We start from the raw sequence: 18,514 nt of genomic DNA, 5'->3' as shown, positions 1-18,514 counted from the left end.
CCGCGATAGCCATCGCGCAGGCGAGGCCGCCAGAGCGGAACCGCCATGGAGGCATTTCGAGGTGATTTTGGCTGCTCTAGACGCAGATTGGTCCAGTGGAGCAATAGGTGGAGCTCTAGGCGTTTCGGAAGGACGACGGGGAGTACGTGGGGCGATCTGGGCCGTTCCTTTTGAAGAGGACGGCTGGAAACTCCCTCTTCATTGGGTTGCTAGGTGCCTTTTTCTTCATCATATAATAACCTTAGGCCACCTTTCTTTTGAAAATTGAATCTTTTCATTTGCATCCTAATAAATTTAGGCCATATTTCATCTGAAAACATAATCTTTCATTAATTATTCACTTCAAATTTTTTTATTCTTCCATATGTATCTAGATGATACTTACTTTAAACAATCTAGATACGAGAATTTAGTATTTGACTCTTATAACTCTCGTGTCATCCAAAGTTAATACTCTCTCCGTTTGGGAATAACTAACGTGATTTTCGTTCAAATTTCCGAACGGAGGTAATGATAAAAAGGATGACACGACAGAATATATGAGATAACCTCTACGGGAACGAATTGTAATTTAGATTGACTCCTTTGACTCTTAGTTCAACTGTTAACCAACAACTATTTCTATTGGCATCTCTCCTCCTCTCCCCTCCACACTAGCAAATCATCGTATGTGGTAAGACTAAGAGTCGACCAATGTATCATTTTGTGTAGGTTGACTTTATAGTTATTGGGGGTGTAAAAGGGAGAAATTAAACAAAACCAACCTAAAAGAAGATCTACTATTGACAATGTATTGGTCGAATCAACAACATAATCGGACAACCTTTCGATACACATGAATCCCCAAAAGGCATGATTAGAGTGAGGGTGGGGCTTTGGCCAAACCAACCTAGGTGTAGCTTCCCCATATTTGCTTATGTATTCTAACACTCTCTCGATAAAAAAAAAGTGTCGCAATTTTTGAACTAAGGTTGATGAACCTTAGTTCAAAGTTGTGACTTTTTTCCAATCAGAGGGAGTAATTTCTTATCGAGATGCGTTCATCAATATTTAGCATGATTTAGCATGATGTGAGATTTTTTGGCCAACTTTCAGGTTTAAACCTAACTTCCTGATCAACAATGAGACACTCATTTTCTAGCATGAACGAGTGTCACATCTCGAATAAATTATATTTGATCGCTTCAAGTTTTAATAGAAAAATTGGAGGATAGGAATCCATTGTAATTTTCCTGCATGGGTTGTTTGATTTGTAAGATCTAATCAATATATGTCTATGATGATTCCTTCTGCACTAGATTTCATAGAAGAAAATTACCCACTCAAACTTCATCGAACGAGTCCCTTTTCCCGAGGTACAACCAACTTAGGGAGAAAAAACATGTAAAAATCAAATATGCACAACATTGCAATAGTGTTTTTTTATTCATGCGATTTGTAATCATGCAAATAAAAAAGGCCATAAGATGTTGGAATGGATGAATGGTTCCAAAAAAATTTAGTGCAGATGAATTCTATGGTTTGCAATCTTACGAAACAAATGTCCCTCGTGGTGAAAAATTGTAAGGATCATAGCTTTCAGAAAAATCCTTTGGAATCTTTTGAATAAAAAAGGGCACGAGATAGACACTATCTAGTGTCAGATTTCTCTTTTCTGCTTCTCGAGTTGTCTTGTACATTTAGATTTGAAATTTTGTGTGATGCAGATACATGATGTGTGTCCCCGCAAAAAAAAGGATACATGATATGTGTATTTACTAGTAGTGTTTTTTTTAATATTCAGAGTAATTATACGTGCACTGGATACTTGGCGGCAGCACTTAATCAAGGACACCTTTACTGCACCCGACACTGAGGCCATTCTAAACATCCCGCTACGCCATGGTGGTGGGGAAGATTTCTTCGCTTGAGCGTTCAATCGATCGGGCAACTATTCTGTGAAGACGGCGTACCGTGCTCTAGTGACTCAAAAAGAGTGATCTGCTCTAGAAGAGGGGCGGCTACCGGGACCTCAGAGAACAACGAACAGATGTGGAAATCCCTCTGGAAACTCAATGTGATGCCCAAAGTCAGAGTGTTTTGATGGAGAGTTCTCCGTGAAATTCTTCCTGATGAATACACTTTGAAGATGCATCATATTGCAGAAGTAAGCAGATGTAAGATCTGCCTTGCCATGGATGAAGATCTCCATCACGCATTAATTTCATGCTCAAATGCCAAACGTTTATGGAAGGAAGCTTTTGCGTGGTTTGATCTTCGGTTACCTCGGCTACATCCTAGCTCGTGGGCAAGGGACATATTGTTTGATCCCAGGTTTTCAGATTCAGACAGAACAAAAATTATAACCATTATGTGGTCCATATGGCACTCGCGCAATCGCTTCGAGCATGGGAAGGAAGAAAAAAAATCATGCAGTGGCTATCAGGATGACGAAAGAAGCTCTTGTTGTGCTAGAACTGCCAAGAAGTGTGGCGGCTGTACTACCGGGGCATGGTTGGAGGCCGTCGGATGTAAACATCGTCAAGATCAACACCGGATGGTGCCATCGGCTTTGCAGGTAACTACAGTGGCGCGAGAGGTGTAGCTCGTTCTAATGTGAAGTTTATGGGTGCTTGGTGTAAGCCCCACTTGGGCATTTCTGAACCACTGATAGCAGAAGCTCTTGCTATGCGGGATGGTGCGCTATTCGCGAAGCTACACGGACTCACGCATGTGATCATGGAGCTGAACAGTCTGGAGATGGTACGACTCTGGAATACTCGCCACAATTCACATTCGATTGTGGCTCCGCTGTTACTTGAAATTGGGGAGCTAGTTAGTGACCTTACTTTATTTGATGTTCAACATGTAAATCGGTCAGCAAATATTCTAGCACACCTATGTTTAAAGCGTGCTTGTGCACTAAGTGTGACTGATAGTTGACTGGATGATACTCCTAGCTTCCTAGTGACCAGCTTACTTGATGGCTGTCCTAGGAATGCTTTTGTTTGAATAAAGCTCTTTGAATTGCCTGCCAAAAAAAAAAACTTTTCCCAGTTTTTTTTAAGAAGGATACTTTTCCCAGCTAACAACGGTTTTTTCTCTAAAAAGGAAAAAACCTATCAGAAGCTACGGGCCGGCGGAAGAACCCCTCGAAGGCTCGAAATCCAACAAGTGCGACCCAATAACTTCGGCCCATGTAGATTAGTTTTTTCAGTCCTAACTCCCAAGATGCTTCTTCTTCCTCGGTTCCTCTTCCGGTCCCCCTTCCCGACCCCTAGAGCAAAGAGGCGCCGCGTGGCGCGGAGATGGCGGCGACGCTGAAGGGCATGTGGGGGCAAGTGATGGGCAAGGTTCGCCGGATCTTCCCCAAGAAACGCCCCAACCTCTCCTTCCCCCCCTTCTCGGTGCCGGTCGCCGTAGGAATGACGGGCGTTTCTTCTCTCTCTGATTGCAGAAGGGAGAGGCGATGCGGGAGCTGGAGGTCTCCATCCGGGCCAAGGTTCGCAAGGGGCGCGCCCCGCCCCAACTGTTGTTTTTTTCTTCGAGGTGATGGCCTATTGATCTTGTGGGTCTGGGTGTGCTGCTGCTGCTGCTGCTTCAGGGCAACGTGACCCAGATGGAGGACGCGCTGCTCCGGGCCTGCATGCTGTTCTCGAACCTGAGCTACACCGCGACCTCCGCGGTGGTCAGTCTCGTTGGAGCGTTCGCTTCTGGCCAAGGTGACTCTCTCTCTCGTGGATCTGTGATGCCATTTTCTTACAAATTGCTGCTTAATACTGTAGAATTGTGCTATGAATCCACTTAACAGAATGGTGCTTAAATTTGCCCGTGTTTTAAAAGGATGTGAATTGCGGTTATTAGAACCAAATCAGAGCACTGTCTGCTCCGAGTCCCTTCTTGATGTCTATGCAAGAGCCAATCCAGGGCGGTCCCTTCTTGATGTCCATGACAGTTCTCTCTTCGAAGAAATAATAGCCTCTTGGCCTCTTCCAACCTTTCAAAGGACCGCATATCCTCCGAGGAATGGTGTCTGTTCAAATGGGAAGATTATCCATTCTCCCTTTTTCATAACCAGTACACACTGTTTTTCTTATGTAATTATGTTATTATCATGTGTTCCCATTAAACAACTCTTGAAGGATGTTGATATTCCTTTTTACGTTTGCCTGCCACACCTTGACTCCTTCACATATAAGCCATTGCTGTTTAGTTTCTGGAATATTCATCTCTACTATGGGTTCTTGTATAAAATGAAGTTGCATAACTATCACCGTTGAGCTTCCTTGCAGAGGTTTACTGTTGGTACCACACATGCTTATATATTTTCTGTTTTGCAGTACATAAAATTGTTGGGGGTCAACCTATGCCTCGACTATTCAGGCTTGGTTTGTCTGCTGGTAAGACTATGAACCTGGTACTGGCCCTTGTATATTAATAGTGGCATGCAAATGCATATGCAAGCTTTATATTTCCAAGTTATTAAAGATGTCCTGTTCCAAGGCCAATACAACTTTCCAGCCAATTTAGCTGAGAACTAGTGTTACGTAATTGTTTTTTCATTCCTTTGAATTGTTAAAATTGAATTGATATCCAGTTAGCGCTCGCCTGGGAATTAGAAACAATTTTTAGGGCACGTTAACGATATGTACTAGTTATTGAACTTCTGCAAGGTTGCTTTCATTATTTATATTCCAAAATTCAATTGGAAGGGCACATGTTGGCTACTGTGGAACAATAGCCATGCTCAGTTTTCTTCATTTAAGTACACTATGTTTACTGTAAAACAACTTGGCGTAATTGAGGAAGCATGTAGTCTGTTAGATACTTGCAGCAGTAGATGGTCTTTCAAAATTTAGATTAAACTGAACCTGCTAGCTGCTAGCATATTTCTCCTGGCCTGGCAGAAAACAGGTCTAGGGAAATAAACCTTGGGCACGACCTTCAAAATTATTCGATGAATTGAGTCGTATTTGGTCTTGTGCTTGCATTAAACTTTTTTTTAGTGAGATGCTAATCTGATGGAGCAATATTCCAGGTGTTGGTTTGACTGCAGGGAAGATGATGTATTATGAATCATTGCATGCAACTAGCCTATACATATTGGGCCGTGAAGAGGAGCCCTTTGAGCGCTTGAAAATGGAGCTCGCTAATATGTGTGGTTTGCTAAATCATAATAGCTATTAGCTAAAAAAAATCTGTGTCAAGTGTACTAGCTAACTGCTCGTTTCACTTGCAGAATACTTACTAAGCATAGTGATGAAAAATTATCGGTTGAAGCTGTAAAAAAGCATTTCTTTGCCGAGAATCTCTACACTGATCAATACCAGGATAAATTACTTTTCCGGTGGCGCCAACGTTACTCGTATGTTGACAGCACCTATCTGGAAAGGATGAAGGAGATTGAAGCAAACAACTCAGTGGATAAGGACATAACAATGTCTGTCCAGACAACGGTAAAAAAATGCGACTTACAACTGATCTTGCGGGTTTTAAGAACTCAGAACATAAAGAGGCATCCTTGTTTTATGGAGGGAAATCTATGCATCCTTTTGCTTGCAAAAGTTTATGCCTTTTTTGCATCCATACTACCGAAGCAAATCAAAGCAACATCATTCTTCTCTTCATGTTTGTAGGGATCATTTGGGAACCTCATGGAGGACCCACTGGCCTGTATACTGGGTTCTCCAGACAGCGACATGGAGAATGATAAACCGCCTGAGCGCACAGCTACTATACTCAGGAAAAGAGACCTGCGAGCTCGGAGGAGAAGTCAGCGGCATCATCGTCGGCATGCGGCATTGTGAAGGTCCGATATTGTCACTTCCATACATGGAGCAGTGATACTTGATGTTCGAATATTTCCATTCCCTTCGACATTGTTGCAAACACACTTTTGATATTCTATAAAGAGCTCATGTGAGTCTGAGCTCCATTGCGCCACACACTACATGTGGCAAAGAGTGTCAGTACACATTTTTGTTCTCTTGTTTTCTCATTGCGCTAACTTGAGGCTGCTACTGTGTCGTGAATTATAGAATGCACTTTAGCGCCCAATCTGGCTAGCCCATTGTAGATCCAATCGCTAGAAATCATCCGAGGGTTAGGACTACTGTAGCCCCTGACTTGTAATCACCGGGTCAGAGATCTCGTTCTGTTTTCATCTTTTCTTTTTCTTTTTTGAGAATCTCGTTCTGTTTTCATCTGATCAGAAAAAAAGACTACTGTACCGTACATACTCTGTTGCTAAGCCTTTTCTTGCAACAGCAGGGCGAGTGTTGTCTAGACTGAGACTGGGCCTCTCCATCAGGCCATGCATTTGCAAAATACTAGGCCTAATTATGTTGACAAAAAATCATAGTTACTCCTGACACGAGCAGTTCACCGGTGTAAAGATATACTCCCTCCGTTCACTAATATAGATATTCTTTTATATTTCAATATGGACTAAATACGGACTGAAATGGGTAAACAAACACAGTAAAACGTGTCTATATACATCTGATTCAAAAAAAAATTGTGAATGGAGGGAGTATTTCATAAGGTACATACTACATAGCCACTCACTGTTCCCTGATGTGAAGGGATTACTATCCTTTGTGATGTCTTCAGGTAGCTCATTAATAATAGTTGGATAAAAGGACGTAGGTTTGGATCCCTGGGAAGTGAAAATGGTGATCAAGAAACCGTGTTCTCGGAATGGGTATTCAGCACTGCATGTGCAAGACTTGGCTTTTAGAAGAAGAAAATGCAAAATAGGGTGAGATGAGCATTATGCGGATTAGGATAGGAGAGATTAGCAATATTTCTCCATCTGTGTGCACCCCTACTATCTACTTCCTCCGTTCCTAAATATAAGTCTTTTTAGAGATTTCAATAAAAACTACTCCCTCCGTTCCTAAATATTTGTCTTTCTAGAGATTTTAACAAGTGACTACATACGGAGCAAAATGAGTGAATCTACACTGTAAAATATGTCTATATACATCCGTATGTGATAGCCATTTGAAATCACTAAAAAGACAAATATTTTGGAACGGAGGGAGTACATAGGGATTTATATAGACATATTTTAGAGTGTACATCCACTCATTTTGCTCCGTATGTAGTCACAATTGGAATCTCTAGAAAGACTTATATTTAGGGAAGGAGGGAGTATAATCAGCCAGTTGGGTTTTAGGGGTTCAGGGGTATGATATCTGATTTATAGTTTGGTGTACCATTTAAATTGACCAAGGTCATTCCACCCCCCTCTAGCTACTTCAGCTAGCTAGAAACAAATGATCATTCTGTATAGACGTGAGCGTCCTACGAAGAATAACACCAATGCAAATGATTATTCTGAATCTGAGTAAACTTCAAAAAACACCAATGATATTTCTGCAGCTCAATTGACAAAATTATATAGTTTATCGGACGAGTACTGCCATGCAGGCTAACTTATAATCATCCATGAAAAACAACACATTTCGCAGTTTTATGCACTTTTATTCCCCCATCATCAAGCATATGGTAGATCAGACACACGCCTCAGTACTCTGCCCCCAGAAGTGCAAGCATCATATCTTCATAGTCTCTGCTTGTTTCCTTGGAAACAGCCTTCTCCAGCGGGACGCTGTTCCTCTTCTGGTACGCCTCCTTTATCACCTTCAGGTCCACCTCAGCGCGAGTGGTTATGACCCTCGTAAGGGTGTCCTCGTCTGTGCCGACGCCTCCAAGGGCCAACCGGACGACCTTCTCAAAGTATCTGTCAGGGCAGGTGAAACACCTTATGATCGCCCTCAGGGTTGAGAGGTACTCGTTCTTGGGGTCTTCCTTGAGGTCCTGTTAGTCATCAGCAGAATATATCAGTACGAACAGCCAAACAATGTCTCCTGAAACTGTCAAGTGGGAAGAACTACTCTTTTATCGACGTATAATCATTTGAATTCCGATAATATGTGCAGTACAAGTTTCTAACAGCGACAATGTTAAGTGAACGCAATAAATCATGTGAAGCAGTTTTCTGTTACCAGTGCCGAACCAAATTCATCATTCTTTAATTTTTTTTACAAATTCATCATTAGTATATGAAATAGTTCCACTCAAAGCGCAACATAGATCGGTGTTCTCGTTGTAAGATGTGTTTTTGTCTTCATGGTTTGAATGGAGAAGAGGCAACTATGAGTAAGCAAGGAGGTGATTAGTTGTAATTTTACCTTGGTGATGGGGTGACTGAACTGATCATTGTAGCTGTTGAATGTTGCGAGTAGCTGAGCCTTGCTCCTTGTAGTGAGAATCCTGACGACCTCATCATCGCTGTAGGCCTTCTCGTTGATCTTTCCGTTGAGTAATTTGGCTTCAGAGTGTGCCAACGATGTGTTCACCTCCGGGCCATCGTAGCGGTATGCGCTTACAAGAGGCACCAAAAGCTGAGATGAAGAAATATTATGGAATTGCCTTAAATAGGGACTGCCGGTGTTCATTAGCAGCAATTAAGGAGTATTTCAGAATTGTAATCGTCTTATTAGATCTGGATAAGTATCACGTCGGGTAAACAGGAGATAGTACATCATGGTAGCTTAACTGAAGAATAACAGAGTGAAAAGCGCACCGCAGTGCCGTGCTAATCATGGCACCAAAAGGGTGGGATGAAATAACAGGAAAGAAAATCAGTTCGTGAATAGGTAACGAAGCATATAACATGATCAAGTTACGTGGCATGATTATTATAATCGAAGATCCACATATTAACGGACTGGGAGCTGTGAAGGATATCGTTGGCATTTCGCCGTTCTGTCATGATGTCTGGAGATTTTGTAGATTTGGGCAGAGATGCGCATTTGGACGGATTGAGATCCGCGTTTTGTCGAGCGCGGACGATGGAAGGAAGAGAGGGAGAGGTGCGTGTCAGCGTGTGACCGACCGACCTTGCGGAAGTCGCCGGTGACGTGCGCGGCGACGTCCTCCTCGAGCGAGCGCTTGAAGCGGTCGTGGTAGGCCTGCCTAGCGGCGAAGAGCTGCGCGGGGGTGCGCGCGCAGGCGATCTCGACGAGCGCGCGGCCCCCCGGCTGCCACTTCTTGGCCTCCTCGTTGGCCAGCTCCGCGTCCCGCTCCGCCGGGTCCAGCGTCCACTGGATCACCGCCCTCTGCAGGAGAACACGACCGTCGTCAGCCGGATCAGGCGAGAAAGAGACCCAGTAGGAGTATAAGATGTTATAAGATGTTTCCCTCGAACTTGCCGTGGATCTCGTCGCCGATGGCGCGGAGCAGCTCCTCGCCGTAGGCCTCGGCGTAGGCGCGGCGGATGGCGCGGCGCTGCGCGGCGTCGCGGTGCGCCAGGATGGAGACGATGAGGCGCTCGTTGGTGCCCCACCCCGCGAACGCCTTGCGCAGCTGCTCGCAGTCCTCGGCGACGGCCGGGACGGCGGCGGGGACGGAGAGCGTCGCCATTTCGTCCGGTCCGGTTCGTGTGTCTGCCCGTGTGCGTCCCGGCGCGATTCGGGGAGCTGGATGTGCTGGTGCGCGCGGGGAGCAGGCGCCGTGAGTCGCGGTGCGGAGGGCTTTTTATGCACGCACGCGTGGAGGAGAGGAGGAGGCTCGGGGAAGGCGAGCGGCAGGGCCAGATCAGAAGGTGACCGCGATGCCGCGCCCGTCCGGGCAGCGCCACATGGCCCGGCGGGCCGACAGTCTCCGATCCCAATACAGCAGTGCAGTGGAGGGGTTGGGCTGGGGCCCCGCGGGCCGGGCGATCACCTGCCCCTGTCAATCTTCTTGTCTGATTCGGTGCGTGTCCGTGCCACGATGGTAGCCACTAGCCACGTCGTGCTTTGGAAGAAAAAAGGAGGAAAAAAGCGACGTCGTGCTGCTGGATTATAGGAGCGGTGTCTGGCCGGCCGGCACGGACACCTGGACTTGGTTAATCAACCAGGATTAGTTTGTGATACTTCCTCCGTTCGAAAAAGCTTATTTTTTAAATAGATGTATCTAGCACTAATTTGATATTAGATACATTTATTTAAAAAACAAGTTTGGGACAAGTTTTTTTGGACGAAGAGAGTACTAGTTAACTACTCTCTCCGTTTGGAATTACTTGTCTTGAATATGGATGTATCTAGAACTAAAATACATCTAGATACATTCATTTTTGCAACAAGTAATTCCGAACGGAAGAAATGCGGGGATGTGCTCGCCACTATGGCGCGATATCAGTGGCTTTCCTTTGTTTTCAGATTAGACAGAGTGGCTTTTCTTTACAGCTATATAATCAGCTAAAGCTATCCCGGACGGCATGTTTTCCTGTCCTTCTTTAATACTGTCCTTCTTTAATAGACAGATAGACAGAAGAAGAGTGGGGTACCGGACGCCGACGACATTCCTTTTTTCTAGGGGAAACGCTAAGTTTTACTATTGATCATAGTTCACATGTCATGGTATATAAAGAGGATCATGGGGATGGAGCGACCAAACATGTCTCCCTTGAGCAAGAGAATTGGAAAACCTAGCTAGCTTATCTGCATCCATATTTGATGCACGACATTCAAATTTATAACTGCTCCTTTCATTTCTAAATATAAGTCTTTTTACAGATTTCAGTAAAAACTATATACAGATGCATATTGACATATTTTAGAGTGCGCATTCACCCATTTTACTTTGTATGTAGTCCACATTTGAATCTCTAAAAAGACTTATATTTGAGAATGGAGTACAATTGAACAAACTTGCACGATGTTTGATCAAGTTGATGATGCGCCGACGACATCCCTCTTCCTTCTCGTGGCTAGCACTATCCACACTCAACAGTTGACTGGTCTAAATTTCGTCCATGGCTCGAATAGGCCTGTCAAGGGAAGGCCCAATGCATCAAAACTTGTTGTCTACCTCAATACTGGCAAAAATTTAGGCCTAGTTACAGAAAATGGGACTGGGCTCCCCACTCCCCTCCCCTCCGAAACGCCTACTCCATAACGAACAATGGCCACGATCCAGGTCGTGCACAGATCAACGGCGAATCGTAATTGATGCATCGTAGGTGTCAACTAGTGGAGGTAACACCCGCAGGCGAGTGAGTTGGGTGCCTACTACCTGATGTTTCTTTTTTATTAGCTTCTGGTTTTTTGCTTTCAATTTTTCTTTCTGGTTTTCCTTTAATGTATGTGACCCTTTTTAACATACTGTGATTTTTTTGAGGAAAACCCAAATGGGTTACACAGCCGGACTACATTCGTTTGACAAAATATCCTGCAGCTCACTCGGAGCATAGCCAAAGAAAATAAAATCGTCATGGGTCCTCACGCGTGCTGCAAGACAGTGTCCTGCTTTGTTTGCAGTCCTACTAATCCATCCAATTTCTACGCCTCTGAATCCAGCCAGGACTGATCGGATTTCAGCAATGATTGGGAAAAGGCTTGATCTATTCGTGGACCTTGGGGATAGCGCAGGGACCAGTGACGAGCAGTCCACCTCTACCTGGATCGGACCCCTGTAGATCTTAGCTAGTTCCTGAAGGCCATGCAGTAGCGAAACCCCCTCTGCCTCTTCCACCGACGAGCAATTATCTAGCTTGCATCCCATTGAGAAGTGGATCAAACCCTGGGCATTTCTAGCAATGGCTCCACATGCACTTGCTCCAGAGGCGGCCTCAAATGCCGCATCGGTGTTTAATTTAGTAACACCCTCCGACAGTGGCAACCAGCTTGTCGACACAGGCATTGGCAACTGAATCCCTTGGTCCCCAAACAAAGTTTGGCATCCAAATGCGCTCCCAGGTTTTAGTTTATCTTGGGATGCATTAATCTCCTGCTCATACTGAACTAGAAAAGCGGCCGATCTCGATATATGCTCTTTGCCACTTCCGTGGACTATGTTGTCGCGCAGGTACCATGCCCGCCACAGCAGGAGAAGAACTCTGTTCCGTGTCACTCCATCACATGAATTTAACAGGCTTTGGAGCCAGTCTGTCCTAGTGTAGCGGAAAAACTCCTCTCTTGGCAGAGCCCATTTGGCTCTCATTTCCTGCCGAAGTGCTCTGCTCTTGGTGCATTCCACCACTGCGTGATATTCGTTCTCCTCTGTGTTACCACAAATGTTACAGGTATTATCAATGGCAAGAGTACGTTTGCATTTGTTCATCTTGGTTGCTAATGTATTAGTCGCTACCCTCCAGGCGAATATTTTAATCTTCTCCGGTATACCTGCTTTCCATATGAGGTCCCAACTGATGCGATCATCTATCTCAGCTGTTGAGCTTGAACTTTGAGGTCCGATTCCCTTGAGCTTTGTCGCTAGCTTGTAAGCACTCCTGACCGTAAACACACATGACTTCTCATAGTGCCATGCAATGCAATCAGCCACCTCCCCTTCTGGTATTCTGATCTTGAGGATTTCAGAGGCATCAAAATGGTTAAATATACGCTGGATAAGCTCCTGGTCCCACTGTTTTGATATCGGATCTATGAGTTGGTTCACCCACCGGATTCGAGATCTGCATGTAAAGTTGGCCGCTCTGAGGCCCTCTCTTCTCGGAATCCATTGGTCCCTCTGTACTTGGATACTCCTCCCATCTCCTACCCGCCATATCAGCCCTTTCTTAAGCAGCTCAAGGCCAAATTCGATGCCTCTCCAAGACTGTGATGCATCAGCGGCAAACACCGTATCCATCAGCTCTCCGTTTAGATAATATTTCGATTTCAGAACCCTAGCACACAAACTATCAGGGTTTTGGATCAGTCTCCATCCTTGCCTGGCTAGCAGTGCTTGGTTAAACAAGTGCATATCCCTAAACCCAATGCCTCCTCCTCTCTTTGGTTTCGTCATTTTGTCCCACGACATCCAATGAACTTTGCGCTGGCCCTCCTCTTCTCCCCACCAGAATTCTCTTATTAATCTTTCATATTTCTCACAGAAACCAACTGACATTTTAAACACGCCCATGGTGAAGGTCGGTAATGCTTGCACTATTGATTTGACGTATACTTCTTTCGCAGCAAAGGACATATGTCTGCCATTCCGATTGCTGCACCTCTTCATGAACCTTTCCATGATGGGTTGAAAGTTCTCATCCTTCATTCTCCCCTCCGGCGTTGGTAGCCCCAGGTATTTTCTTTCGAACGTAGAGGTTTCCACCAACAAAATGTTCTTGACCTCAATCTGAATGTTACTTGGGCACCTCTAAGAGAACGGTACTGAGCATTTGCTTATGCTTAGGAGTTGCCCTGTACCACTTTGAAATCTGTCCAGAGCACTCTGGATCACCTTTGCTTGCTCTACGGATGCATGAAAGAACAACATACTATCATCCGCGAAGAGCGGGTTTGAGATGCCTGGGCTCCCCCGTGCGACCTTGATTGGCATGATGGATCCTTCTTCTGTTTCTTTTCGCATTATGCGTGTCAAGACTTCCGCTACAAACAGGAATAGATATGGGCTCAATGGGCCCCCCTGCCTTAAGCCTCTCGTCGGTTTAAAACGCTCCAATAGCTCTCCGTTAAACTTCACTGTGTATCTGACCAATCGGACGCATACCATGATCCAGGTTATCCACTTCTTACTGATCCCGTACTTAACCAACACCCCCTCTAGGAAGTTCCAATCTACTCGGTCATAAGCTTTGGCGAGGTCGAGCTTGTAGGCACAATGTGTGTTTTGTGGGACCTTACTGTGGCTGATCTTATGGAAGCACTCGAAGGCTATCAAAGCATTATCCATAATCATTCTCCCTGGGATGAAGGCGCTTTGAGTCTCCGAGATAAGCTCATCCAATAGTGGTCTCAAACGGTTGACCAGACACTTTGAGATCACCTTATAAATTACGTTGCACAGACTGATCGGCCGAAAATCCTTTAGATTTTTGGGATCGTTGCCTTTGGGAATTAACACTATGACTGTGTCGTTCAGTCCCTCCGGCATTGTGCCTTCTACAAAGAATCTTTTTACCGCAAGCACCACCTCATTTTTTAGCACCCCCAGTTCCTTTGGTAAAACCTAGCATGAAAACCGTCTGGTCCAGGGGCTTTTAGGGGGCCTATTTGGAACAAGGCGTCACTGATCTCTTTCTCCGTGTATTCCTTCTCCAGTTCCTCATTCATCCCCTGACTCACAATCTCACTGAACAGACCCAAGACTTCCTACGGTTTTACATTCTTGTCTTCAGCGTAGAGCACCTTGAAAAAATTTGTCGCCATTTTATGAAGATCCGTTTTTTGCTCTATCCATTCCCCTTTCTCATTCATCAATTTTGTGATGCTATTATGTTTCCTTCTCCACATCGCCTAACGGTGAAACCATTTCGTGTTCCTGTCTCCTTCCCGTAAATATGTAGCCCTTGACCGTTGTCTCCATAGTATCTCTTCCCTTAGTAATAGTTCATCAAGTTCCTTAGTAACCTTTCTTATCTCTGTGTCATTTTCTGCACATGTCGGTCTGTGCATCAGTGTGCGCAGCTGATTCCTGAGTTTGCTAGTTTGTTGGGTAATGGACCCGATTTTCTCTGAACTCCACTTCCCCAATCTTTGCTGCATTATACGTAGCTTCTCCTGTATATCCTGTAAACTTGTCGCCGGCCTCGAGCTATTCTAGCTCTCTTCTATCGTAGGTTGTAGGGACTCCTCTCTCTCCCAGAGTGCTTCATACCTGAATTCTTTCTTCTTCCTGTATTCTAACTTCTATACAAACTGAAGGAGCAATGGCAGGTGGTCCGACCTGGTGGATCAGATATGCTCTACCTGCGCATTCTGAAACCTATTGCTCCAACATGGAGTAGCCACACCACGGTCAAGCCTTGCCTTTACATTTTTCCTTCCCTCCTGCTTGCTATCAAAAGTCCATCCCGGACCCCGGTATCCTAGATCAAGCAAGTTACACCAGCTCAACACTTCTCTAAAGTCTACCATCTGCTTCTATGATCTCTTAGAGACTGAAAAATGTTCACTTTGCGAGAGCGTCTCATTAAAATCCCCGATTACTAGCCATGGGGTACTTGAGTGGTGTTTAATTCTTTTCAGGAGATTCCACATGTGCCTCCTGTCTTGTACCCTCGGCTCCCCATACACAAAAGTTCCCCTCCACCACATCTCATTCGGATTATTCCGTATTAACACATCAATATAACGTGGGCCAACTGATAATTTCTTTATTTCAACCGAGTCATCCCAGTACAGAGCAATTCCACCCCTTTCCCTTTTCCATCATGAAGCATGCAATTTTTAAAACCTACTCTCCATCCGAGACTACGTACCCTCTCTTTATTCTGCCTAGTTTCTGAGAGGAAGACGATAGAAGGACAATGCGTGCTTACCAAGCACACTAGCTCCTGAACTGTCCGAGGCTATCCCAAACCCCGGCAGTTCCAGCTGAGGAGCTTCATGGCTCCTGACGGACGCGTGCAGTCGCGTCCGCCAGTTCACCGGGAGCCCCTAGCCCGGTCGCTGCCAATACTTCCCCTTGCCCTGCCTCTTCCCTGTTCAACTGCCCATCTGCACCTCGTTTTTTCTTATGGTAATCAGACTCCCCAGTGGTGTAGTCCATCTCTGTCGGGGTTCCCCCCTCAATCATGCGTTCACCTCTCTTCCCAAGCACCGAGGTGTTACTCTTGGGATTTCCCCCATGCTTCTTCTTTCCATGTCCGTTCTTCCCTGATCTTATGGCCAGTTTTGCTGCTGCAGTCTTCGGGTCAAAATTGATACCTTGCTGAAACTGGCTCTCCTGTCTGTGCGCAGCGACCACTTGCTGCTTCTCCTGCTCTTTCTCCATGCTGAATCCCTGTCCTTGACCATCCTCCTTCATGCTTTCCATGCCAGGTGCCATCTGTCCCTTGGTTTTGCCTGTACCTCCTTCCTCTGAGCCTAGCAGGGCCAGGGCCGGTGATAATTCGGAGTCCATGTGTGAGTAGGGGGCCAGTTCAAAGCCAAGTGGAAACTCGGGTGTTTGAGCCCTACCCATCCCACCATGCCCGGCTGTGTTCACTGGCAATTGATTGCATAATTTGAAACATACTGTGATTTTTCTTAATATAAACTATTTTTCAATGTATTGATATTTCTTTTAATACACACGAAAAAATTAAAACACGGTCGGAGATTTATTAGAAAAAGAAAAGAAAGAAAAAAATCGGTAGAAAAAACATCCAACAACCAGTTTTTCATAAAAGGGAAAAAAGTCACTCAAGTTTTTTTTTGAGGGGAAAAAATCGCTCAAGTGAGCTCGGGAGATTGGGCCGGCGAATTTGCCCTTGCCTTCAGGCCTACGCCTGCGGACGTCGTCGACAGCAAGGTCTCCTGGCCTGACCCACGAAAATGTTGTCTTTATTCATATTCTTCTCGTTCACTTGTTGCCAATCTTTTTTATTTTTTATAACTTGAAACATTTTAATATATTTAGGAAAATCAATTTACCAAATTTTAATAAAGCTAACAATACATTAAAAATGTTAATGCAATATAACGAAATTGATTGCATAATTTGTAAAAAATCATTTCATTCAAAAATTTCAAAAAAAAAGATTGTGACATATTGGAAATTGTTGATACAATGCAAAATTTTGTTCGCGTAATTTGAAAATTCTGTACCATTCAAAAATAAAGTTTGCCACATTTAAAAATGTGTGTAACACTTAAAAAATATTTCACATGCTTTTCCAAATTGTTAATGGAATTTACAAAAAAATGTTCAATGTGTGTTAAGAAATTGTTCACCGCATGTTTTAAAAAATTTCAATGCGCATTTAGCAAAATGTTAAATACGTATATTTCAATGTGTGCTTGGAAAATGTTCAACGGATAGCTAAAAAATGTTCAACCTGCATATAAAAAATGTTCAATGTCCATCTAGCCTTTTTCATGTCCATTTTGCATAAAATTTATTTTTCATGCACTTTTCTAAGGTCACTGCGCAATTTTAGTAATCAATGGTCAAGATATCACTTATCATTAGCATCTTGATCGGCTGCGGGTTAGGTATTAATACTAACGATATCGCATAATCTTATCAGTCACCCCCGATTAGTGCTAAATCAACAAATAAATCGCTGAATGGCCTGATTTTTTTTTCAAAAATTGGTTTTTATTAGTTTTCCCCTTATTTTTTGTCTTTGTAGGTGTAATTAAGCTCCCATGGACTTAGCACGATGAAAGGAAATAAGTTGTGGCCAAACTGGAGAAGTGCAAGCACCAGACACATGCCTTTCATCGAGTTTTGCAAATTCATGTTTCCCAAGAAGCCAAAACGGAAGACCCAATGTCAGGAGTGTATCGGGGTCAATAATAGGAATCCAACAATTCCAAGAACGCCAAAATTAGAATTCATATAAGGGAATGACGACCAAAATATAAAACACCGTACACAGTTTCTAGAGGGGGAGATGGTGCGCGGTACGAGCACAAATGCTCTTACCGGTGCTCGTATAGCCCAATCATGGCTACTGATTTGGCTTTAACTTTTGTGATTATTCACCAATTTTATCCCAGTTTGATCCTGCAAGATCCTTGGCCATCAAGGAAGGTACTGAGAGAGGTTTGGAATCCTCTAGATGAAGGAACTATGATCTATAGACAACAATAACAATTATTATTTCCTGATCATGGGCATGTGTGGAATAATAATCAGTTAATATATTCCTAGTCAGCTCAATTTGTTGCATGATGGTTTCCTTTTTCTTGATCATGAGCATAAGTTAGTGTAACGAGGATGCTAGAAACTTTGATGATACAATATTAGAAGTAGACTTGTCTTGAACTTACCCAAATTGAATATTATACTAAGAGTTCCTTTCGTCACAAGTTTATAGTATATAACACAGAGATGTTAACGTATACACGATTCATTAGACCATGAGAGTATCGAGTTTCTTCATCCCAGATGGTGCATTTTGGGGTTCGTCAAACATCAACCATAACAGGGTGATCACAACGACAACTTATAGGTTTATCATAAAAGTATGGCAGAGAACTAGATAGCTTGAGACTGGGATTTGCTCCTTCAACGATGAAGAGATATTCTCACGGCCCTCTTTGTGTGATGGTATCCATCATCGTCTGGCTAGACATAGTATGACTTGTTTACCGGGATGCCGAAACACATGAATGAGAAAAGAGAACAAAACCGATAACGAGAAACTGGCATAGTGATTAAGTTGGTTCACGTGATGCCGATACATCTCACCTCGATTTTTGTAAAGTATCATAAAGCAAAAGGAATATCATATCATATGGGAACGACGGGTTCACTCGATATTTACTCGTATGGGTGTAGGGGTCAATATGGATGTCCATGGTTCCGCTGTTGGTCACTGAACTGGAAGAAGTTTCGGGTTCATGTCCACACTTTACCGAACATGCGGGGGCACATGCTTAAGGGTAACTGATTTGTTGAGAATTAGAAGTGTAGGAGCGTTGAGTGTAATTCATTGAAAAAGTTCCAAGAACATTGAAAGTGTTTTCGAGACAGAACCGGAAGTATCTCGAAGAAAAGCCAAAGTGTTTCGGGAAAAACCTAAACAAAGCCACATTGCTCCCCTTTTTCTTCACCCTAACGCCGAAAAGACAATGACATACATGTG

General features: G+C 44.0%; 2 protein-coding genes across 3 annotated transcripts; one reads left to right on the top strand and one right to left on the bottom strand.

Moving 5' to 3' along the window:
• Positions 1–3,184: 3,184 nt before the first annotated feature.
• Positions 3,185–5,964, top strand: LOC125529591. 2 transcript variants are annotated; one of them, XM_048693998.1, is made up of 7 exons: positions 3,185–3,332; positions 3,437–3,481; positions 3,584–3,701; positions 4,320–4,379; positions 5,018–5,135; positions 5,219–5,435; positions 5,616–5,964. In XM_048693998.1, exons 1-7 carry the CDS (start codon positions 3,288–3,290, stop codon positions 5,784–5,786), a joined length of 774 nt encoding a protein of 257 aa, XP_048549955.1. In that variant the 5' UTR covers positions 3,185–3,287; the 3' UTR covers positions 5,787–5,964. The 2 variants fall into 2 exon arrangements, with proteins under 2 accessions (XP_048549955.1, XP_048549956.1); XM_048693999.1 differs by lacking the exons at positions 4,320–4,379; positions 5,018–5,135; positions 5,219–5,435; positions 5,616–5,964 and adding an exon at positions 3,823–4,313.
• A 1,367-nt stretch (positions 5,965–7,331) lies between these two features.
• LOC125529590 (annexin Gh1-like) lies at positions 7,332–9,541 on the bottom strand. The gene is made up of 4 exons (XM_048693997.1): positions 9,190–9,541; positions 8,889–9,107; positions 8,178–8,390; positions 7,332–7,803 (listed from the first exon to the last, which is right to left on the bottom strand). The coding sequence occupies exons 1-4, from the start codon at positions 9,409–9,411 to the stop codon at positions 7,510–7,512; spliced, it is 948 nt and encodes a 315-aa protein (XP_048549954.1). The 5' UTR covers positions 9,412–9,541; the 3' UTR covers positions 7,332–7,509.
• Between the last annotated feature and the right edge of the window lie 8,973 nt (positions 9,542–18,514).

This window comes from Triticum urartu, unplaced genomic scaffold (assembly GCF_003073215.2).
Source record: "Triticum urartu cultivar G1812 unplaced genomic scaffold, Tu2.1 TuUngrouped_contig_5712, whole genome shotgun sequence".
NCBI lineage: Eukaryota > Viridiplantae > Streptophyta > Magnoliopsida > Poales > Poaceae > Triticum > Triticum urartu.
Note: the sequence above shows the minus strand (reverse complement) of the source record. Positions and strands in the feature narration are given on the sequence as shown.

Coding starts and splice junctions, on each gene's coding strand:
- LOC125529590 (XM_048693997.1), bottom strand. CDS start 9,411: ATGGCGACGCTCTCCGTCCCCGCCGCCGTCCCGGCCGTCGCCGAGGAC. Junction 9,108..9,189: donor AGATCCACGGCAAGTTCGAG/GGAAACATCTTA, acceptor GTTCTCCTGCAG/AGGGCGGTGATCCAGTGGAC. Junction 8,391..8,888: donor TCACCGGCGACTTCCGCAAG/GTCGGTCGGTCA, acceptor TCTTCATCTCAG/CTTTTGGTGCCTCTTGTAAG.
- LOC125529591 (XM_048693998.1), top strand. CDS start 3,288: ATGGCGGCGACGCTGAAGGGCATGTGGGGGCAAGTGATGGGCAAG. Junction 4,380..5,017: donor CAGGCTTGGTTTGTCTGCTG/GTAAGACTATGA, acceptor GCAATATTCCAG/GTGTTGGTTTGACTGCAGGG. Junction 5,136..5,218: donor AAAATGGAGCTCGCTAATAT/GTGTGGTTTGCT, acceptor TTTCACTTGCAG/AATACTTACTAAGCATAGTG.